The sequence below is a fragment of the Scophthalmus maximus genome, chromosome 19, assembly GCF_022379125.1.
Source record: "Scophthalmus maximus strain ysfricsl-2021 chromosome 19, ASM2237912v1, whole genome shotgun sequence".
NCBI classification, from domain to species: Eukaryota; Metazoa; Chordata; class Actinopteri; order Pleuronectiformes; family Scophthalmidae; genus Scophthalmus; species Scophthalmus maximus.
The window spans coordinates 2,990,267-3,010,021 of record NC_061533.1 but is presented as its reverse complement, the minus strand read 5'-3'; the positions used below and the strand labels follow the sequence as shown (position 1 = coordinate 3,010,021).

The window sequence follows — 19,755 nt, the reverse complement described above, 5'->3', positions numbered from 1 at the left end:
CGTCTGATTAGCTCAGTTAGAAGAATCACAGTCCCGGGGTTATTACTGTATCCATGTCCTTGATTAACCTGCTTGGTTTAAACTCCCCCCCCCCCAAAAAAACAGGCACGACCAGAGGTTTTCAGAGTCGCCTTAGCCCACAGGCTATCTGCGGTAAAACGCCGTCGTGACATTCTCTTTCCCTCCTCAGGTTTCAACGTGGGCCGCAGTGCCGGCGGACGCTCCACGCTGCGAGAGATCAACCGTGACGCCTGCCACTTCCCGGGGTTCCCCGTGATGCAGACGCTGCTGCCCAAACACACCAACGTGCCCGAGCTCTACTTCCTGCTCATGGCTCTCTTCCTGCAGCAGCCCATCATCGAGCTGCCGGACAGCCTGCAGGTACATGTTAGTACACCAAAACATTTTTTCCTTCTAATGACTAGTATTTTCTTGTCTTACATACTGTACTATGCTTGTGTAACAGCTAAAGTTATAAGTACGACAGATGACAGTAATCGTATTGATGTGTTTTTACGCGGCCTTGTATTACCCCAGTTTTTCTGTGTTCTTTCCTCCCAGTTCGACCTGGACTCCATCTGGACGTTCATCTTCGGGATACCGGCCTCCAGTGGGACGGTGGTGGGCTCCATCCACAGCGTGTGCACCGAGGCCGCCTTCCTGCTGCTGGCCATGCTGCGCAGCATGCTCAACCTGGTGGGAACCAGCGTTATTCAGCCCACATTGTGAAAAACACTGGGAGCTTACATCTTTTTTTCATCTGATCTTATTTATAATTTTCAGGAGGATAATTATCTTTTGAATTAAATATGCCCACTGGCAAAAACAGAGAAAAAACTAAATGGGGCCCAAATAAGCATCTTCCAGAATCTTCCACAATATCTGAAGTGCTTCCCCATTTTAGGTTGCCCAAAAAATTTCAATCAAAGTTTCCAAAACCTATAAAGGTGTTTTATTGTAAAATAGCTTCTTTCTTTTTTTTTTACTACGGTGTATGATGGCATATTATGGAGCCAGAGGATGGCTAAAAACGTCCGTTTTGGACATTTCATTTATAGAATTTGGAGGAAAACTCTGATATTCACTGAGATTATAAAATCATATATTTGCTTAGAGTCGGAAACACAAAGATTAAAGTCACAAATTTACTAGAAATTGTAAATTTTTATTTACTTTTATTGTAAATAAAATTTTTATCATGGAACTACCTGCAGTCAGTGACTGAGGAGACGGCAGGTTGGGGGAAGCTGGTTCAAGTCGAGAGGTGCAGGCAGAGAGTCGAGCAGACAAACTGATCCTGAAAGGTTACTTCACAGAATCTCACACATTTATTTATTAGAGTTTTTCTTCTAAGTATTACTCCGTCTTAACACTGGGAGCTTGTACAAATTACAAATCCATATTTTGCTACGTATTCAACACCTTTTTTTTCTTTTGAACACTCCCAAACAGAAGCCTATATCTTAGAAAACACCGATGTGTGTGAGGGTTTTTTCATGTTCGTCTTTTTAAGTAGTTGATCCCTGGATTTCTCTGAAGGGGCCGGTTTTTCAAAGCTCCGTTAATCCAACAAAGATGATTCGGCACACACGCCGTCTTCGTCCCCATCCGCACGTCGAGGAGTTTCTGAGCGTATCCTCGCTTCTCGCTGCTGAGAAAGTTCCACTTTTCTATATTGTTGACGGGACGTTTCAGTGACAGTGATTTGCTTAAAGTCAGTTCCTTGATTTCTTTTCTCGTGTGTGTGTGTCTCTTCCTCTCCAGCCGTGGCAGTCAGAGGAGGAAGGCTCCTGGCTGCGGGAGTACCCCGTCACTCTGATGCAGTTCTTCAGGTACCTGTACCACAACGTGTCCGACCTGGCGCCGATGTGGCACAGTCCCGAGTTCCTCTGCGCCCTCGCCGCCTCCGTCTTCCCCTTCAACATCAGGCCCTACTCTGAGATGGTGAGTCTGGACAGGAAGAATTCCACAGCATTCCCTGGTGACCACTAAGGGAATTGCAGTTTTCTACCTTCTTCTGTGTCGAGACTTTTATTTACGATGCATGAGAGATTTTTGTACCAAGACTTGAGGGAATAAGAACTCATCACCACGGCCACAAGTAATCACACGTATTGATCACAAGCTCTAAGAACCCACTGCAGATGTATTGACTCTCTCTTATGGGGCCGTAAAAAACCTTGAGTTATTATCCTCTTTGGAATCTTCACTACTGCAGTTTCAAGAGCAAACGGAAGGATGCAGCAGTTTTTCTCAGAACTTTGGATGGATGGATAGATGGATGGATGGATGGTTTAATAGATAGGTAGATGGATAGATTGATGGATAGACTGATTAATAGATAGATTGATGGATAGATGGATTAATAGATAGATTGATGGATAGATGGATTAATAGATAGATTGATGGATAGATGGATTAATAGATAGATTGATGGATGGATGGATTAATAGATAGATAGATTGATGGATGGATGGATGGATGGATAGGCAAATGGATGGATAGGCAAATGGATGGATAGATGGATGATGGATAAATAGGTGGATAGAGTGTGTATGACCTCTCCCTCCCTCCATCCATTCTAGGTCAGCGACTTGGACGACGAGGCGGGGTCTCCCATCGAAGAGTTCAAGGCCTTCGCCGGAGACTCGGGCATGAACCGCAGCCAGTCAGAGTACTGCAACGTGGGCTCCAAGACGTCCCTGACCAACCACCCGGCCAAGAAGTACGTCTTCGACTTCATGAGGGTCCTGATCATGGACAACCTGTGCATGACGCCGGCCAGCAAGCAGACGCCCATCGTTGACCTTCTGCTGGAGGTGAGTGGGGAGGACAGTGGCGGTGTCTCGAGGCACAAAACTCATTTCTTCATCACCCTGAATGTGTGTGTGTTTTTCCCGCGTCACTAGGCGTCCCCTGAACGCTCCACCAGAACCCAGCAGAAGGAGTTTCAGTCCAACATCCTGGACGGTGTCATGGAGCATCTGCTGGCCGCCGACGTCCTGCTAGGTCGGAACAAAGTCTTGTATAACACCTCATATAATACAGTTCTCTTACCAGGCAGACTTCCCTTTGTATTATTTCCCGGACACATTATTTATTTCACATTTAATGGAATCGTTTCTTACCTGCCAAATTAGCGAATAGAGCATCTCAAACTCGCCGTCACTGCTAATTTCAGCTGACGATGAGACGGAGAATGTCTCGGAGGAATGTGCCGCAGGACCGATTCCTCTTCTTGGCTCCGTGAGAGGTTTTTAATAGCTGCATCATGACTCAGCAAATCAGAGTCTGACGCAGATAGAACTGCAAACACCTTCAGCATTTTTTCTACAAGGCTTCTTGTGACGTTTCTAAATGAGATACAAAAAAAATGTCATGTATTTTTAACATTTTCCTTTGAACACGGACAAAAAAATCATCTAACTTTCAGTTAGTGAGAAATATTTCACGTTGATTTCCATCTATACCAAATACCACTGTGTTCAATCTCAAATACACAGGATTCTTTTCCATGTTACACACATTCAGCCGTTGACAGGAACAGGAAGTGAAAACTGGTCAACGGTTGCCCGTGTTACTGCACATTCAGGAAACGTTGTTTGGTGACAGTGTTCGTGACCGTTTCCCTTCCCGCTTCCTCCCCCCGTCTCCGTCCAGGCGAAGACGCCTCTCTGCCCCTCAGCAGCAGCGGCAGCTACCAGATCCTGGTCAACAACGTCTTCTACTTCACCCAGCGCGTGGTGGACAAGCTGTGGCAGGGGATGTTCAACAAGGACTCCAAGCTGGTGGTGGACTTCATCGTGCAGCTCATCGGACAGGTACGAACCAAACCACGCAACCTTTTCTCTGTGGAGCAGACGCATGGTTTCCTACGCAGTGTGGAAAAGTATGGTATTTGTATATAGTAATTTATCAATACTTAGATGGGGAAGTCTGGGAAGTAATAAAAGGGAGTATGGAAAAATATTTGTCTTAACAGACGGGAATCCAACTATTTTAATAACGAATAATCAGTCCTAGAGCAGGTAACCAAGAAAGTGGAAGTATCAATATTCCAATATCTATCCGAAGAAAAAAGTGACTTTCTGTGTACGCTGTGCAGCATTATAGCAGACAGAATGTAATATGTGAAAACAGTTGGATTTTAAAATGATTTATTTACATAATATATTTACTTATATAAAACAACTTATAATATTAATTTATGTAATAAAAGTGACTTAATAAACATCTAGCTGTTTGTACTCGGATGTCAAATATACTGAAAAAAAAACGGCGGAGGGAAATGATTGTCCGGCTAAGAAAAACGTTTTGGCAGATGGTTAATATCATCGATTTCAAACTGCTTATTAGAGTCAGCTGAAGGGTTTATGCATTTCTATGGAATCGCAGTTGGAATTATCTGTATGTAGCTGCAGGCACAGGAATTTTTAAAGAAGCCTGACACTTACGACACATCTGATTACACAACAGATCTTTGGATTCGTGCCAGTTTCAAATTAGAAGCCAAATGCACCGGCGTCCAGCAGGTGCTGCTTGTACAGTAAGCAGCCGGAGGCAAAGACAAAAAAAAAGAGGCTCCGTCTGTGCTTCTTCTTCCAGTTAATGCGACAGAGGAACAAGCTCAGGATTAAATTAGACGAGCAGCAGCAGCAGCCTCCATCACTTACTCATTTATAGCCGGCGAATGCACAAAAATTTAATTCCTGGTGGACAAACGCAAATCTTGTTGTTGCTGCAGAAAAGGTCTCAGAACTCCTGCGTCGCCACTCGTCCATAATTCCTCCCTGCGTTTCTATGGTGACGAGTTTGATTCGGCCACAATTGAGATCCGAGGGTTTTGATGTCGCTGGTGGGGAAATGTTATTGATTCTTACATTTTTTGGGTAATATGTTCATGCACTTATTGTAAGTGGCTTTGGACAAAAAGCATCTGCTAAATTAATGTAATGTAATGTTAGAGTTACTGCAAGATAAAGTTACAATTTTAGGTTAGTCTTTTTTCTATTGAGCAAAAAAAAATGACACTTGTGCATTTGTGCTTTTTTCAGAATGCAAAAAATAACAAGGCATCATTTCTGTTTTAACTCCCCAGAGGACCCCCCTCCCTCTGAGTAAAGTCCTGTGCTTTCCACTCACACCGCTGCACAAGTGAGACGATTAGGAGATTATGCTCCGAGATGGATTTAAATAAAAAAACATAATGTGCCTTTTGTGTCTTCAAAAATATCCCAGTGGGATTAGTGACGAAGATGACCAACAACTACCGAACAGTAGGAGTTTAGAATATACTGCTCGCAGTAGTCTAGTACAGTAGTCTCCCAGATGTGTCCAGCAAGTGACAACAAACAAGTTGACCGGCTTCAGCTCTTTTTGTCATTGAAATTGTACGTCCGTGGTGTCGTTTCATCAGATGTATTAATCAGACACACACAAATCCTCACGGGTGTCCGAAAATATTGCAGTGAGCGGAATGTAAAATGTAGGACACATTTTAACTCACGAATATTTCATAACTTAGTGTGTTTCCTGAAGCCGTTCTCTGCTCCGACAGTTCAACAACAACAGCACCAGAAGAACAAAGCTACATTCAAACCACTTGACCCCGTTTCAGCCCCGGTCGCTCAAACTAAATCTTCTCTCTGCTCAAGCAGCTTTATCCACATTCAGGACCTCAGCAGCGCCACAGGCCACAACCTTTATAACCGAATATCTACGTTCTCTCTCCTTTTGCCTCCTCCTGCGTCGTCTCCTCCGCGCAGTCCAAGCGTCGTTCCCAGGGCCTCTCCCTCGACACCATCTACCACTGTCTGAACCGGACGGTGCTCTACCAGCTCTGTCGGCCGCACAAGACGGTGGCTCAGCAGGTGGCCCTGCTGGACGCGCTGCGGGTGCTGACCGTCAACCGCAACCTGGTGCTCGGGCCGGGCAACCACGACCAGGACTTTGTGGCCTGCCTGGCCCACTGCTTCATCTGCCTGCACAGCGGGAGGTGAGTACGCGTGAACACACACACGCACACACGCACACACGCACACACGCACACACACGCACACACACCTGCCCCGGGTCTGCGGTTGGTTTTAAACTTTTTATTATGATCGACTGTGGGTCTGAAAATTCGTCCCGCTAACAAATACTGTATGTGTAGCCTGAGTCTGTTATGGATTATGCATTGTCATAAAACACAACATTTTCTTCATATATATATAAGCCCTATTTTCCATGTTTCCAGTTTGAAAAGCGGAGATGAATTAAGTGTTAGGTCAGTGAGTAAGTAAGTGTTAAGCAGTAGCTACTGGACACAGATTCTACTTATTAGCCAGATAATTAGATTAATTTGTGAAACAATACAAGCCCAAAACATTTAAACCTAGATGACTACGTTTCTGTATTTTTTCCACCTTTTATTCATTCTTTTTAAAAAAAATTTTTTTTACTTATTTTGAAATCATGCTGGGACACTTTCAGACGCTTAAACATAAAACTCATGTCACATCATCACTGAGAGTATTTTTTGTCTTAACTATAAAGCTAGGAATCTCTTGTCTTTCTGTACATGCTCATATTCAGGTTCATAATTTAAATTTGGGGGGTTGTTACTTGAAAAGGTTTACACGTGCAAAAAAAAAAAAACTATAGGGGAAATGGGGAAAAACTGGGGGGAAAGCAGAATATGTCTCCTTTAAACCTTTTTGGCATATTCCGTGGTTCTATTTTCCCCTGACATGAGGTTTAACTTGAGATTATTTCTTAGCAGCTTCATTTGAAACATGAACTCATCACAGTCACACACCTTCGTTCTTTAGAGTGTAATTATGGCAAGTCTCATCTTTCTTTATGGTGCGTGCGAGTGTCCTGCCAGAAGAACTGCAGCGGGTGGGAAGAGACAGATTTTCCGACGGTGCTGGGAGACGCGACGGGCTTTAACACAACACCATGTGTGTTTTTCTCTCTCTCCGCAGCAGCGTGGAGGGCTTCGGTCTGGAGGCGGAGGCCAGGATGACGACCTGGCACGTCATGATCCCCACGGACAATGATGCCGACGCCACGCACAGCCACGACGTCAGCGAGGGTGAGGAACCGTCACGTGTGTGTGTGGAAAGTAGACCTGTTTAAGACACTGGCTGTTTACATGTGTGGTGTTGATATTGTAATTTTTGTGTCCAAATTAGATTGATTTTTCTTTTTTTTCTTACACTAAGAACAAGGCGAATTTATTTTTTAAGTAAATGATAAATAATAATAAAGAAATATAAAGAAATATTAAAAATTAAGTAGGAACAAGCACGTAGGTATACACATGCGTACACACACACACCTTTACATCCATAGAGGGACGTCATACCTATATATAAACACACACCCGTACACTAAATGTACAGAAACATAAGTACACCCATGCACGTGGAGAATTCTCACTCCAACACATAATTAACTAAAAAGACGTTTTGACGTTTTTAGTTTGACATTTCATACAAATTCCATTTGACATGAGGAGCAATAAATGTGTGAAAAATTCAGACTATACCTCCATGTAAACCACAGAAAATTGCAGGGGATTAACCTTCAGTAACTTTTGATTTAACTTCTGTTTGCGTGATGTTTAGCTTAATTTAAAAAAAAAAAAAAAAGCAGAGAGGAAAGTATACGATGAACATGTCCGTTTAAAGCTACGAAGCGACGTTAAATCCGCTCGTTGTCGTGTCCGCGCAGGGCGACAGCTGCTGCTGAAGGCGGTGAACCGCGTGTGGACGGAGCTGATGCACAGCAAGCGGCAGATGCTGGAGGACATCTTCAAGGTGTCGCTGCCGTGCAACGACAGAGGCCACGTGGACATCGCCACCGCCCGGCCCGCCCTGGAGGAGCCCGCCCTGAAGAGCTGGCAGAACCACCTGGGTGAGCCGCGCAGAAACAAGCGCACCCCTACAAAGTATAAGACTTTCTCCACACGAGCTCGTCGCTTCCTTCGCCGTGCCCGTTTGGCATCTGTGGCGGAATCCGTGGTCATTACATAAGAAGATTGAGTTTTTGAGAAAACGCCTCTTGTTGCTTTTCAAAGTAAAAGCTCTCACCTGGAGCTCTGCCAGCAGGAAGCTATTACTGCTGAGCCGCTCACTTCGTCACTGTTGCGTTTTGCTGACATATGGATGGTTATTACCAAAGTTTTGACTCAACCTGCTGGAACAAGACACTTTGTCGGGAAACCGAGTCTCGTGAGAAAACAAAAAGTTTTCCGTGTATTTTCTCGAGTAGAAAATGATTTCATAAGAAAACAGTGGGGGGGGTTTCTGGATTGTCCAGGGTAAAAGAGAAAATTAGCAACTTTGTTCTCGTAAATTTACGACTTTAATGTCAGAAATAATTAATTTTTTTCCTTTGAATATTACCCCCTTCCCCCGACTCTTATCTTTTTTTTTTCCTCCAATGGCCACAATACGCCGTCATATGAAAAGTGACGATTTTGAGGATGGTGATTGATTTATTTTTGTCTCGTTCAGTCCATGAGAAGAAGTGCATCAGCCGCGGCGAAGCGGCGGCACCGGCGAGCCAATCCAAACTGTCCAGAGTGTCCAGTGGCTTCGGCCTCTCCAAGCTGACGGGCGTCCGGCGCCACAAGAAGGAGAACAGCCTGAACAAGAACAGCCTCTCTGCACAGGTACTGACACACACACACACACACACACACACACACACACACACACAGGAACACAACCGACATCCTGTGGGACTTCTACACGATATCCTCAAAAACTATACGTCAGTCAGACTTGTTGACTGTTTCCTGTGTTTCTGATCGCCAGGAGACTTTCCAGTGGATGTTCACGCACATCGCTGTGGTGCGAGACCTGGTGGCCATGCAGTACAAAGAATATCAAGAGGTGGTAGCACGTTCCAGCTGGTTTATTGGAGATGATGTGTGTCGGCTCGGTGATGCTCGATGATGCTGGCACGTTGTGACTGACTCGCCCTCTTCCCCCCTGCGTCTCCCAGCGGCAGCAGAACACCCTCAAGTACGTGACGGAGGAGTGGGCTTCCAACGAGTACGAGCTGCTGCGCGAGCGGGGCCTCTGGGGGCCGCCCATCGGCTCCAGCCTGGACAAGTTTGTGCTGGAGATGACGGAGGGGCCCTGCCGCATGAGGAAGAAGATGGTCCGCAACGACATGTTCTACATCCACTACCCGTACATCCCCGAGACGGAGCCCAACACCAACTCGGCTCAGGTATTCAGCCACTTGCCAACAGCTGCATCAGAATGAGACTTGATATTATATTCACATTTCACATTATTAATACCACATCATCACTAATACCTTTTTAAAAACCATCTCCGTCCAGACGAGCACTTTTAGCTCCTTTTCAGAAAAAGTCTCCATACGCTTCCCCCTGTGATAGACTATTCGCTCTCGGACGATCTCATTCGCCGTCGTGTGAGGAGGAAGTGACACCAGCGGCGGCTCACTTCTCCTCCTGGCACCGCTCAGACACACTCAGCTTTGTTTGCAGCTCCACAGATAATCCCTTCACTCGCACCACACAGTCATTTATCATTTATTTGCGTCGGGAGGAGGCAGAGCGACGGCTCACTTAGGTTTGATTCACCGTCGCGTGCCATCTTTTCTGTCACACAACACAGACTAGCGAGACTTGGAATCTTTTCCGAGGAGAGTTTTTCCTTTCCACTCTAATTAGGTCCCACTAGGCCTTAATCTTAATGTATAATTCAAAGCTGCTCCGGGAGTCGTCGAGGGGTTTGTTTGACAAAGTCCCGTACGGTCGCGCCTTCCGGCTAGATCCCATCACGGGCCGTTTGCTCTGAGCCTTCAGGCTCAAGGCCAAGGCGGCAGAAGATGTCCATGTACCCGGTTCCATGTTCCAGTTGAAAGCCAAATAAACCATTTGAAAATAAAAACCCAAATATGATCTTCTAGATTCTGTTAATTATTTATTGTCTCCCTGACTACAAACAAATGTGTTTCTGTTCTTCCCTTTCCAAGTTGTTTTCTGTCCAACAGTTTCTTCTCCCTTATCCCTTTGACTTCCATTCAAAGTCATAACTGACACATCATGAACAAATACATATGACAAACTAACATATGAAGAACCTGAACATAGTATTACATTGAAGTCCTCTGCAGACCTACTGGTATTTTTTCCTTTAAACGATAAAAGAAAAAGGGAAGACGATGATAAAACAGGTCACCTTTGAATATCAATACAAGAAAATCTGTGCTCATTATCTCAAGCCAATCCTTGAAGTCCGTCTCACCTTCTCCCTCCTAAACCCCCCCCCCCCCCCCCCCCCCCCCCCCCCTTCTTCTCCAGAAGCCTCAGCGTTACCGGCGAGCCATCAGCTACGACAGCAAAGAGTACTACGTGCGCCTGCTGTCTGGGAACCCGGGCATGTACCAGCACTCTGTGGAGCACAACACCGAGGGGGAGACGGCGCAGCACGAGCCCGAGCACGGGGAGGACACCATCGCCAGGGTCAAAGGTACGGAGGAGCGGGAAGGTCGAGGTTTGAGGCTTTTAACAGGGACCACAGGCTGAGTTACAGAGAAAAACAATCCACGGTCGCTGCACTAGTTCACCTGGAAGACGCCTCTTTCACACGTCTCTGTGCTCTGCAGGTCTGGTGAAGGCGCCGCTGAAGAGGTCCAGGTCCACGGCGGACGGCGCCGACGAGGACAGTCAGGAGCAGCTCCAGGAGCAGCTGCTGGAGTCCGGAGGCCCGGAGGAGGAGCAGAGGACGGACAACACGTCGCTGCTGCGCCTCCTGGAGGAGGGCGAGAAGGTCGGGGGGGAGAGACGGTCGGGGGGGGGGGGGGGGGAAGGTCAGGGGAGAGAGACGATCGGGGGGAGAAGGTCAGGGGAGAGAGACGATCGGGGGGGGAGACGGTCGGGGGAGAGAGACGGTCGGGGGGGAGAAGGTCAGGGGAGAGAGACGATCGGGGGGGAGAAGGTCAGGGGAGAGAGACGATCGGGGGGGGGAGACGGTCAGGGGAGAGAGACGATCGGGGGGGGGGAGACGGTCGGGGGAGAGAGACGATCGGGGGGGAGAAGGTCAGGGGAGAGAGACGATCGGGGGGGAGAAGGTCAGGGGAGAGAGACGATCGGGGGGGGGAGACGGTCAGGGGAGAGAGACGATCGGGGGGGGGAGACGGTCGGGGGAGAGAGACGATCGGGGGGGAGAGACGGTCGGGGGGGGGACACGTTGACACGTGAATTGAATAAGAGAGTCGTATATTCACAATGTCTGCAGGCCGAAATCAGATTCCGGTTCCAGAGAATCATTTAGTGGGGAAAAAAAAGGATTTTGTTATAATCTTCACAAATGTTTTTGTGCTGTTTTATAATTTATTTAGTCAGAAACGGTTTATTTTTGTTAACATAGCGACAAGGATTGAAACTTTATCAGTCATTAAAATTGTGCTGTTTTTCCCCCCAACAACTCACACACACACACACACGCACACACACACACAAACACATAAACACATAAACACATACTAGAATATGTATTTGATCAGTTAGTCTCTTTTATATCACAATCTATTTCTGCAACAGTGAAGAACAGAACAAATAGAACAGAGATGAGGCACAACGACAAAACTCAGTGACACACACACACACACACACACACACACACACACACACCCACACACACACACAGACTGTTTTACCAACAGTCAAGAGTTGGACAGAAAATACTTTCCCTCACTCGTGTTTGTGTCTTTGAATTTGTGTCTTTTGAATTGAATTCACAATTCAATTGAACTTGAGCCAAATGAACACGTCTCACCTCCACACGTTCCAGATCCAGCACATGTACCGCTGTGCCAGAGTGCAGGGTCTGGACACCAGCGAGGGGCTGCTGCTGTTCGGGAAGGAGCACTTCTACGTCATCGATGGCTACACCATGACCGTGTCCCGGGAGATCAGGGACATCGACACGCTGCCGTCCAAGTAGGTCCAAACATCCGGAGTCTGCATCGTTTCTTCTTTCCCGTTTTTTTATAAAGGTCTACGAGGACCAATCAGGGCTTCGCGATGAATCCTGATCGAGTTACCGAAGCCGCAGTTCACAGACGACCACGCGGTTACTGTACTTTCTGTCCCCGAGTGAAGGATGACATCACTCCTCCGGACGCTGCAGTGGGAGTCCCTGCTGCCAGGATGATGTAATGCTGCCGAGGGAGCATGCGTCGTGAAGCAAGACAGAAAGAAAAAAAAAAGCTTTTACATGTTTTTCTTTTCCTTTGAGGCACTATTTTGAAAAGGGGCAAACAATGAAAAAAAAAAGTCGGCGACAGATGGCTCCTCGATTTGATCACGTTGTGTTTCACCGTCTCTTCAGCTTCAACAAAACCCTCAGGCCTGAAATGATGAACTGATAAGCTAATTAGTCCAGCAACAAAAAAATTATCATTACTTATTGATCAATGATGCCTTTTATTATATAAAGAACTAAGGAACTACACAATTAATTTTTTTATTGAACTGAAATATCATATTTGTTTGTGGCTACAACTATTTCATTACGTAAATTTTGTACTTTTTTCCAAAGCAGTTAGAAAATATGAAATTTTATATTTTAATAATTTATGATTTAACCTGATAACTTGAGCAAATTATTGGCAGATTAATAATGAAATAGTTGGCAACCTGCCACCTACATTTAATTTAGAATATTGTTATATTTTTTTTTTGGGGGAAGGGGGGGGGGGGCATTGCTCTTGGCCATAATTCTTTGAAGTGGTAATTTTTCCCCCTATCAAGGTGTATTTTGAAGTGTAAAAGCTTCTAATTTCTTCCAAGTCTCCAGGAGGAGGCTGTTGAGTTTGAGTGACGTGAACGTCGTCGTCCTTTCAGATCCAAGTTCACCATTGACTAGTTCAATGACAAGTTTGTTTTTCTTCTGTCCAGTTTGCATGAGGCCATCATCCCCAGAGGAGCCCGACAAGGCCAGAGCCAGTTAAAGAGAACCTGCAGCATCTTCGCCTACGAGGACATCAAGGAGGTGCACAAGAGGCGCTACCTGCTGCAGGTGAACACACACACACACACACACACACACACACACACACACACACACACACACAGCATATTTTCACTTCAAATAGTAATTTCGAAGAGAGTTATACTCAACCGTGACATGTTTTGGGTCATCATGAGGTTTGAAAGACTGATTTCCCGGTAGTCAATCAAATAAAGGAATGTCTTATCTTATCTTCTTAAAATGTATCTTATCACTTTTTTTATTATTATTATATAATCCTGGTGTGTCCTCTTCTTCTTTCAGCCCATGGCGGTGGAAGTGTTCTCGGCCGACGGGAGGAACTACCTGTTAGCCTTCCAGAAAGGCGTCCGCAACAAAGTTTACCAAAGGTACTGAACACAAACACATGTAAACAGTCAGATGGAGTTGGATGTTTTTCTATTTTCTAATTCACGTATCGATTGCCCCCCCCCCCCCCCCCCTGCAGGTTCTTGGCTGTGGTGCCTTCACTGGCCGACAGCTCCGAGTCGGTATCCGGCCAGAGGCCCAACACCAGCGTGGAACAAGGGTAAATGTTACATGTGGCAATGTGTTTTCCCAATCGGACTTATTTTTTAGATGTTGTGAGACCATTGATGAGATGTGTAGGAAGAAGAAATCCTCAGCTGTTTTAACTCCAATGTTCTGGTGCTTTTCAGATCCGGCCTGCTCAGCACACTGGTCGGAGAGAAGTCAGTGACCCAAAGATGGGAGGTAAGAACCTGGACTCATCTGTGATTCAACAACACAAACCGCCGCTGTGTCATTCTTCTATGAGCTCCTCCAAATACAAACCTCACTGATGTGTGTGTGTGTGTGTGTGTGATCTGCCTCACAGCGAGGAGAGATCAGTAACTTCCAGTACCTGATGCATCTGAACACGCTGGCCGGACGCTCCTACAACGACCTGATGCAGTATCCCGTCTTCCCCTGGATCCTGGCCGACTACGACTGCGAGGTGAGCGACTGAAGCTTTGCCTCTTCCATTCTCGTCTTTTCCGTCGTAAATAGACGTAAAGTTGTCTAGTGTCAAGTCTTTAACATTTGCATTATCCAGGAGCTGGACCTGAGCAACCCCAAGACGTTCCGTAACCTCGCCAAGCCGATGGGCGCCCAGACGGACGACAGGCTGACCCAGTACAAGAAGAGGTACAAGGACTGGGAAGACCCCACCGGTAAGACGCCAGGCAGCATTAATAATGTAACGATGTTTTGAAAAACCATGTTGTTTTTCATTTTAAAGTTCAGATAAAAGACTATCATTTATTGAATCTAAACTCCTACAACTGTTAGTCGGAACTGAGCCGGATGTGGCTAATTACTGGGGTCACTTGCCCAACATTGAATTTTTTAAAACTTTTTTTAATTTCTAAGATCTGTGTGTTGTTTTTCTCTGGTACCAGGTGAAACCCCCGCCTACCACTACGGCACCCACTACTCGTCCGCCATGATCGTGGCCTCGTATCTGGTCCGAATGGAACCGTTCACGCAGATTTTCCTCCGACTTCAGGTTTGTCACACGGGCTTTCTAACCGAAAAGAATACGTTGGTTTTTTTGAGGTGCTTAAAGGGATTGTAAAGTGTTGACTCTTTCAAGTGTCTGAACCTGAATGTCAAACCTGGTGCCCGTATGTTTTTGCGTGATTTCTAGGGAGGCCATTTCGACCTGGCCGACAGGATGTTCCACAGCGTGCGCGAGGCCTGGCTCTCGGCCTCCAAGCACAACATGGCCGACGTCAAGGAGCTCATCCCTGAGTTCTTCTACCTGCCGGAGTTCCTGCTCAACTCCAACAACTTCGACCTGGGTCAGTATGATGGGAGCTTGGACAATAACAGCTGATGGCAGGACGATACCGGAGCTCATGAATATTAATGGTCTGTCCGCCCTCTGTCGCCTGAATGTACCAGGCGCCAAGCAGAACGGCATCAAGCTGGGAGACGTGATCCTGCCACCTTGGGCCAAGGGCGACCCCAGAGAGTTCATCAGAGTCCACAGAGAGGTAGGAAACGAACCCGCGACTCGGGTCTCGGTTTTAGCGAGGACACTTCATAACATCTACCTCCTCCTCCTCCTCCTCCTCCTCCAGGCCTTAGAGTGCGACTACGTGTCGGCCCACCTCCACGAGTGGATCGACCTGATCTTTGGCTACAAGCAGCAGGGTCCGCCGGCCGTGGAGGCGGTCAACGTCTTCCACCACCTGTTCTACGAGGGTCAGGTGGACATCTACAACATCAACGACCCGCTCAAGGAGACGGCCACCATCGGCTTCATCAACAACTTCGGGCAAATCCCCAAACAGGTCAGACTCCGGCTAATGTCTGGACTCGTGGAGCTCTTCTTGTTAGTCCCTACTGTTTGTAGCCTACTACTACTTATCAACCACTGCTAGTGTTGATATGAATTCTGTTCATATCGTCAGTTAATCAGTGTTGCTGCGACAACCAAAATGACTCCTCCTACTATTCCCATTTCCAACGTGATCTGATGTTCCAAGCAACAGCTAATACTTGTTGCACTGTTAAAAAAAATTAAGAATGACGTACCAATCCATTACTGAATTCATCCTCATCTCCGCCATGTTGAAAGGTTCTGGTCGCCCCAGCTCAGGAAACTCGGGTATCAAAACTGTCTCCACGGGGCGTTCATGTGCACCGTCGTGTTTACCATAATTCCGATACCACATGAAGGCAGCATTACATGCTAAACACTCTTTAACTTTTCTGTCAGCTAGTCTGGCAACTCAGTTTGTTTTTGGTCGACTGCCAGACTTTCTCACTAATATGTGGCTTTCTGGTAAATGTTTGAACTATTGAAATCACTCGCCCGTGTTTGACGCTGTGTGTATGTTGCCAGCTGTTTAAGAAGCCCCACCCTCCCAAACGCGTACGCTGTAAAGCCAACGGGGACGTAGCGAGCGTTCCCCCGAGCTCCAACAGCGACAAGATCTTCTTCCACCATCTGGACAATCTCAGACCTTCTCTGGCTCCCGTGAAAGGTTCGTTTTCACTCATCACACACACACACACACACACACACACACACACACACACACAATCACAATCACAAAGGGAATGATCTGACCCCGGGTGTTGTCGACTTCATTCTGCCCTAATTAACTGTACGACCCGGCTCTCACGCGTTTCTTCGTGCCGCCCCTTTATCCAGAGCTGAAGGAGCCCGTGGGACAGATCGTGTGCACCGACAAGGGCATCCTGGCCGTGGAGCAAAACAAAGTCCTGGTTCCCCCGACCTGGAGCAAGACCTTCGCCTGGGGCTACGCCGACCTCAGCTGCCGTCTGGCCAACTACGAGTCCGACAAGGTCTGGAGCAGAAACCACAGACTGCCACTGGTTTAGCTGAGATTTAAACTTGCAGCTTCCCAAACATGCGTTTGTTATTCTGCCTCAGCGCGCCACTGAAAGCTCTGACTTCCTGCTCCACAGTTTCTTTGACTTTTCAAACGCTACGACTCTCAACTGAAACACTCTTCTTGTTTTTAGTTCTGCTCATGTGTTTCACCTTGAAACTTGACAGGTGGAGGTGAAATGTTATTTACGTCTGTGTTTCCCCCTGCTGGTGCCTGAATGACAATGCACCTTCCGTTACTGACTCCTGGGCTGTTGCAGAAGTCTCTCACGCTCTTCTTTACACTGTTGTCTGTTTAAAAATAATAATAATAATAATAACTTTATTCATACAGCCGTTACAAAATGAATTAAATGAAAACAAGGATACAAAACATTCAAAATAATACAATATCATTTGAAATCAAAGACCAAAAAATACAAAATTATAAAACATCATTTAAATTTGGAAAAATTAAAAGTTCTAGTAATAGAAACAGATGAAAGAAACATGTAAGTGATCTCTCTTTAAACTAATACCAGACTTTCTTGTTAACTTCCAGCGTCAAACACTTATTGTTTTCATTTTCTCTTTAAGACGGAGAACGATTGAACCATTTTTTCTTTTGCGAGCGTTCACCACAACGTGTTGTTGTACAGGAGCTTGTAGCTTTAGCATTGGAGCAGCTCAGTGGTTATTTTAGATTTCTTTATCTTTTGTTTTCCTGAATCATGAAGCCTTAACGGACCAAATCCCCAAGTCTCCATTTCCTCACCTCTGCAACCGTCGGGCAAACCTGGTGTTCGATCGTAACCGTCCGTCTTGGTTTTCAGGCGTCGGTTGTGTACGAGTGTCTGTCGGAGTGGGGTCAGATCCTCTGTGCCATATGTCCCAACCCGAAGCTGGTCATCACCGGCGGCACCAGCACCACCATCTGTGTGTGGGAGACGGGTACGTCCAAGGAGAGGGCCAAGTCCCTCGTGCTCAAACAGGTAATACACACACACACTCACACACACACGCACACACACACATAACATACTCTCCAAATCCCCAGGGATGAGCAGGAGATCCTTCAAACTCAAAAGTAACTTTCATCTTGTCTCTTTTTGTCTTTCCGTTTCGTGTCGTGTCCCAGGCCTTACTGGGCCACACGGACGCCGTGACGTGCCTCACCGCGTCGTCGGCGTACCACATCGTTGTCAGCGGCTCGCGCGATCGTACCTGCATCATCTGGGACCTCAACAAGCTCTCGTTCGTCACGCAGCTCCGGGGCCACCGGGCGCCCGTCTCCGCTCTGTGCATCAACGAACTGACGGTGGGGTTTGGAGCATGAATGTGTTTCTTTTACTACACGTTGACATTCTGCATCATTGAGCTGAAGCAAAGAGTGAAACGATTCAAACATACATATGTCTGTGTTTGTGTTTGTGCAGGGGGACGTGGTGTCCTGCGCCGGGACCTACATCCACGTGTGGAGCATCAACGGCAGCCCCATCGCCAGCGCCAACACCTTCACGGGACGCAGCCAGCAGATCCTGTGCTGCTGCGTGTCGGAGATGAACGAGTGGGACACGCAGAACGTCATCGTCACGGGCCACTCCGACGGCGTCGTCAGGGTAACGCGCCTCTCTCACGCATAGCAGTGATATTCATGCAGACAGGTTCTATTTTCTCTTCCCTATAAATATATTTGTTTTTTCTGCAGTTTTGGAGAATGGAGTTTCTCCAAGTCCCAGAAACCCCTGCGCCACAGCCGGCGGAGCCAGATGTGCCCGACTGCTTAGGCGACGAGAAGATCGGTGAGTCCAACAAAACAACAGCAACAGATTTGATCTGCAGCAACCGGACTTAGTCTGTCAGAAAAAAACCAAAATAAATTTAAAAATGTTTCCCAGAAGGTGGCGAGAGTCACAACGGCGAAGACGACAGCAGCGAGTCGGACGGAGACGAGCCCAGTCTGAGCCAGGAGCCCAAAGCACCGCAAAACCCCTCGACGGGCGGAGGCAGCCAGCCGGGCAGCGCCGTCCACAGACCCAGAGGTACACCCCAGCCCACTGTCACCTCTAATTAATCCTTCACTGACAAATAGAGATGGTGTGTTATCAGACGTGATCCTCATGATTAATAACCTTCAAGGTCCGTCAGCCCGAGCGGGAGCATCCTGGTCGATGGACAGCGGCTCTGACGACTCCCACCGCTGGTCGGACACGCTCAGTATCGACGAGAAGGACGGCTTCGTGTTCGTCAACTACTCCGAGGGCCAAACCAAAGGCCCTCACCCTCACGCTCACCCTCACGCTCACCCTCACCCTCACCCTCACCCTCATCATCTGGCTCCTCACCCGGCCCAGGGCTCGGCGCCTCAGCCTCTCCAGTCCGCCGCCGCCATGGAGGCGCGGACATACAACCAGCTCAGGGCCGGTACGTGGCAAAAAGGTTTTTACATTTTTTAACAACTACAAAGACAAATATGCAGAGTTTGCTGCACCGATCTGATCGGATCCGACGGGGGCCGTTTGATTGCAGTGTTTAAATGCTGCGTTGTCAAATGTTCATTGGTGTTTGTCGTGTCCGCAGGCTACAGATGGGAGCGCCAGCTGGTCTTCCGGAGCAAACTCACCATGCACACGGCGTTCGATCGCAAGGACAACGCTCACCCGGCAGAGATCTCCTACCTCGCCATCTCCAAGTAAGAGACGCGGAGCAAAGAAGCGAGGAAATAGTAATGTCACTGGTTTTGAGTTGTAACTTAATTTCAACACTGGCGATTCTTTGTCCCGTCCTCAGGGACCACAGTAAGATCCTGGTGGGCGACGGGCGCGGCCGGGTCTTCAGCTGGTCGGTCAGCGACCAGCCGGGCCGCTCGGCGGCGGACCACTGGGTGAAGGACGAGGTGGTCGACAGCTGCTCCGGCTGCACGGTTCGCTTCTCGCTCACCGAGCGACGCCACCACTGCAGGAACTGCGGGCAGCTCTTCTGCCAGAAGTAAGGACGTGAAATGGCTGCCGCAGAGACCTTTCTGATTTCTGTCTGTTTAGTTTTTTCAAGGCTTGGGAAAAGGCGGATGTTACATGTTTCTGTCCACCAATCAGAATTTTTGCTACAATTGAACGAGACAATTGAAGGAGACCCTGACGAGACAATTTAGGGTCGGTTGGTTTTAGGCCTGTGTATTCTGGCTCACGATACGTATCACGTTACAGGGTTTTCGATTCAATATGTCGCAATATATAAGCAAGGCAGTATATTGTGACTTTTTCAAAATCAATTTTTAGTATAAAGAATTCACAATATGCATAAAATCTGAGTAAAAATGTTTACTTCAAGTCTTAGGCTTGAATTTATATATATATATATATATAT

At 47.1% G+C, this 19,755-nt stretch overlaps 1 protein-coding gene across 10 annotated transcripts in view; it reads left to right on the top strand.

Annotated features, from left to right (window-relative positions):
• The window catches only part of wdfy3 (WD repeat and FYVE domain containing 3), a 73,405-nt gene that overhangs the window by 50,409 nt on the left and 3,241 nt on the right, over nucleotides 1-19,755 (top strand). For 6 of the 10 annotated variants that reach the window (XM_047328983.1, XM_047328984.1, XM_047328986.1 and 3 more), the window contains 35 exons: nucleotides 191-387; nucleotides 562-696; nucleotides 1,765-1,944; nucleotides 2,586-2,819; nucleotides 2,910-3,009; nucleotides 3,661-3,821; nucleotides 5,766-5,995; nucleotides 6,969-7,078; nucleotides 7,720-7,902; nucleotides 8,505-8,662; nucleotides 8,808-8,885; nucleotides 8,998-9,228; nucleotides 10,331-10,499; nucleotides 10,636-10,799; nucleotides 11,823-11,971; nucleotides 12,932-13,052; nucleotides 13,308-13,393; nucleotides 13,492-13,572; nucleotides 13,703-13,757; nucleotides 13,882-14,001; nucleotides 14,101-14,218; nucleotides 14,447-14,553; nucleotides 14,695-14,848; nucleotides 14,952-15,043; nucleotides 15,131-15,343; nucleotides 15,898-16,039; nucleotides 16,210-16,364; nucleotides 17,223-17,381; nucleotides 17,528-17,707; nucleotides 17,826-18,008; nucleotides 18,098-18,191; nucleotides 18,288-18,431; nucleotides 18,529-18,828; nucleotides 18,970-19,081; nucleotides 19,180-19,377. In XM_047328983.1, the coding sequence (XP_047184939.1) occupies nucleotides 191-387; nucleotides 562-696; nucleotides 1,765-1,944; nucleotides 2,586-2,819; nucleotides 2,910-3,009; nucleotides 3,661-3,821; nucleotides 5,766-5,995; nucleotides 6,969-7,078; nucleotides 7,720-7,902; nucleotides 8,505-8,662; nucleotides 8,808-8,885; nucleotides 8,998-9,228; nucleotides 10,331-10,499; nucleotides 10,636-10,799; nucleotides 11,823-11,971; nucleotides 12,932-13,052; nucleotides 13,308-13,393; nucleotides 13,492-13,572; nucleotides 13,703-13,757; nucleotides 13,882-14,001; nucleotides 14,101-14,218; nucleotides 14,447-14,553; nucleotides 14,695-14,848; nucleotides 14,952-15,043; nucleotides 15,131-15,343; nucleotides 15,898-16,039; nucleotides 16,210-16,364; nucleotides 17,223-17,381; nucleotides 17,528-17,707; nucleotides 17,826-18,008; nucleotides 18,098-18,191; nucleotides 18,288-18,431; nucleotides 18,529-18,828; nucleotides 18,970-19,081; nucleotides 19,180-19,377 (5,293 nt within the window). The remainder of the gene's footprint in view (nucleotides 1-190; nucleotides 388-561; nucleotides 697-1,764; nucleotides 1,945-2,585; nucleotides 2,820-2,909; nucleotides 3,010-3,660; nucleotides 3,822-5,765; nucleotides 5,996-6,968; nucleotides 7,079-7,719; nucleotides 7,903-8,504; nucleotides 8,663-8,807; nucleotides 8,886-8,997; nucleotides 9,229-10,330; nucleotides 10,500-10,635; nucleotides 10,800-11,822; nucleotides 11,972-12,931; nucleotides 13,053-13,307; nucleotides 13,394-13,491; nucleotides 13,573-13,702; nucleotides 13,758-13,881; nucleotides 14,002-14,100; nucleotides 14,219-14,446; nucleotides 14,554-14,694; nucleotides 14,849-14,951; nucleotides 15,044-15,130; nucleotides 15,344-15,897; nucleotides 16,040-16,209; nucleotides 16,365-17,222; nucleotides 17,382-17,527; nucleotides 17,708-17,825; nucleotides 18,009-18,097; nucleotides 18,192-18,287; nucleotides 18,432-18,528; nucleotides 18,829-18,969; nucleotides 19,082-19,179; nucleotides 19,378-19,755) is intronic. The other 4 variants (XM_047328982.1, XM_047328981.1, XM_047328979.1 and 1 more) reach the window with 3 other exon arrangements.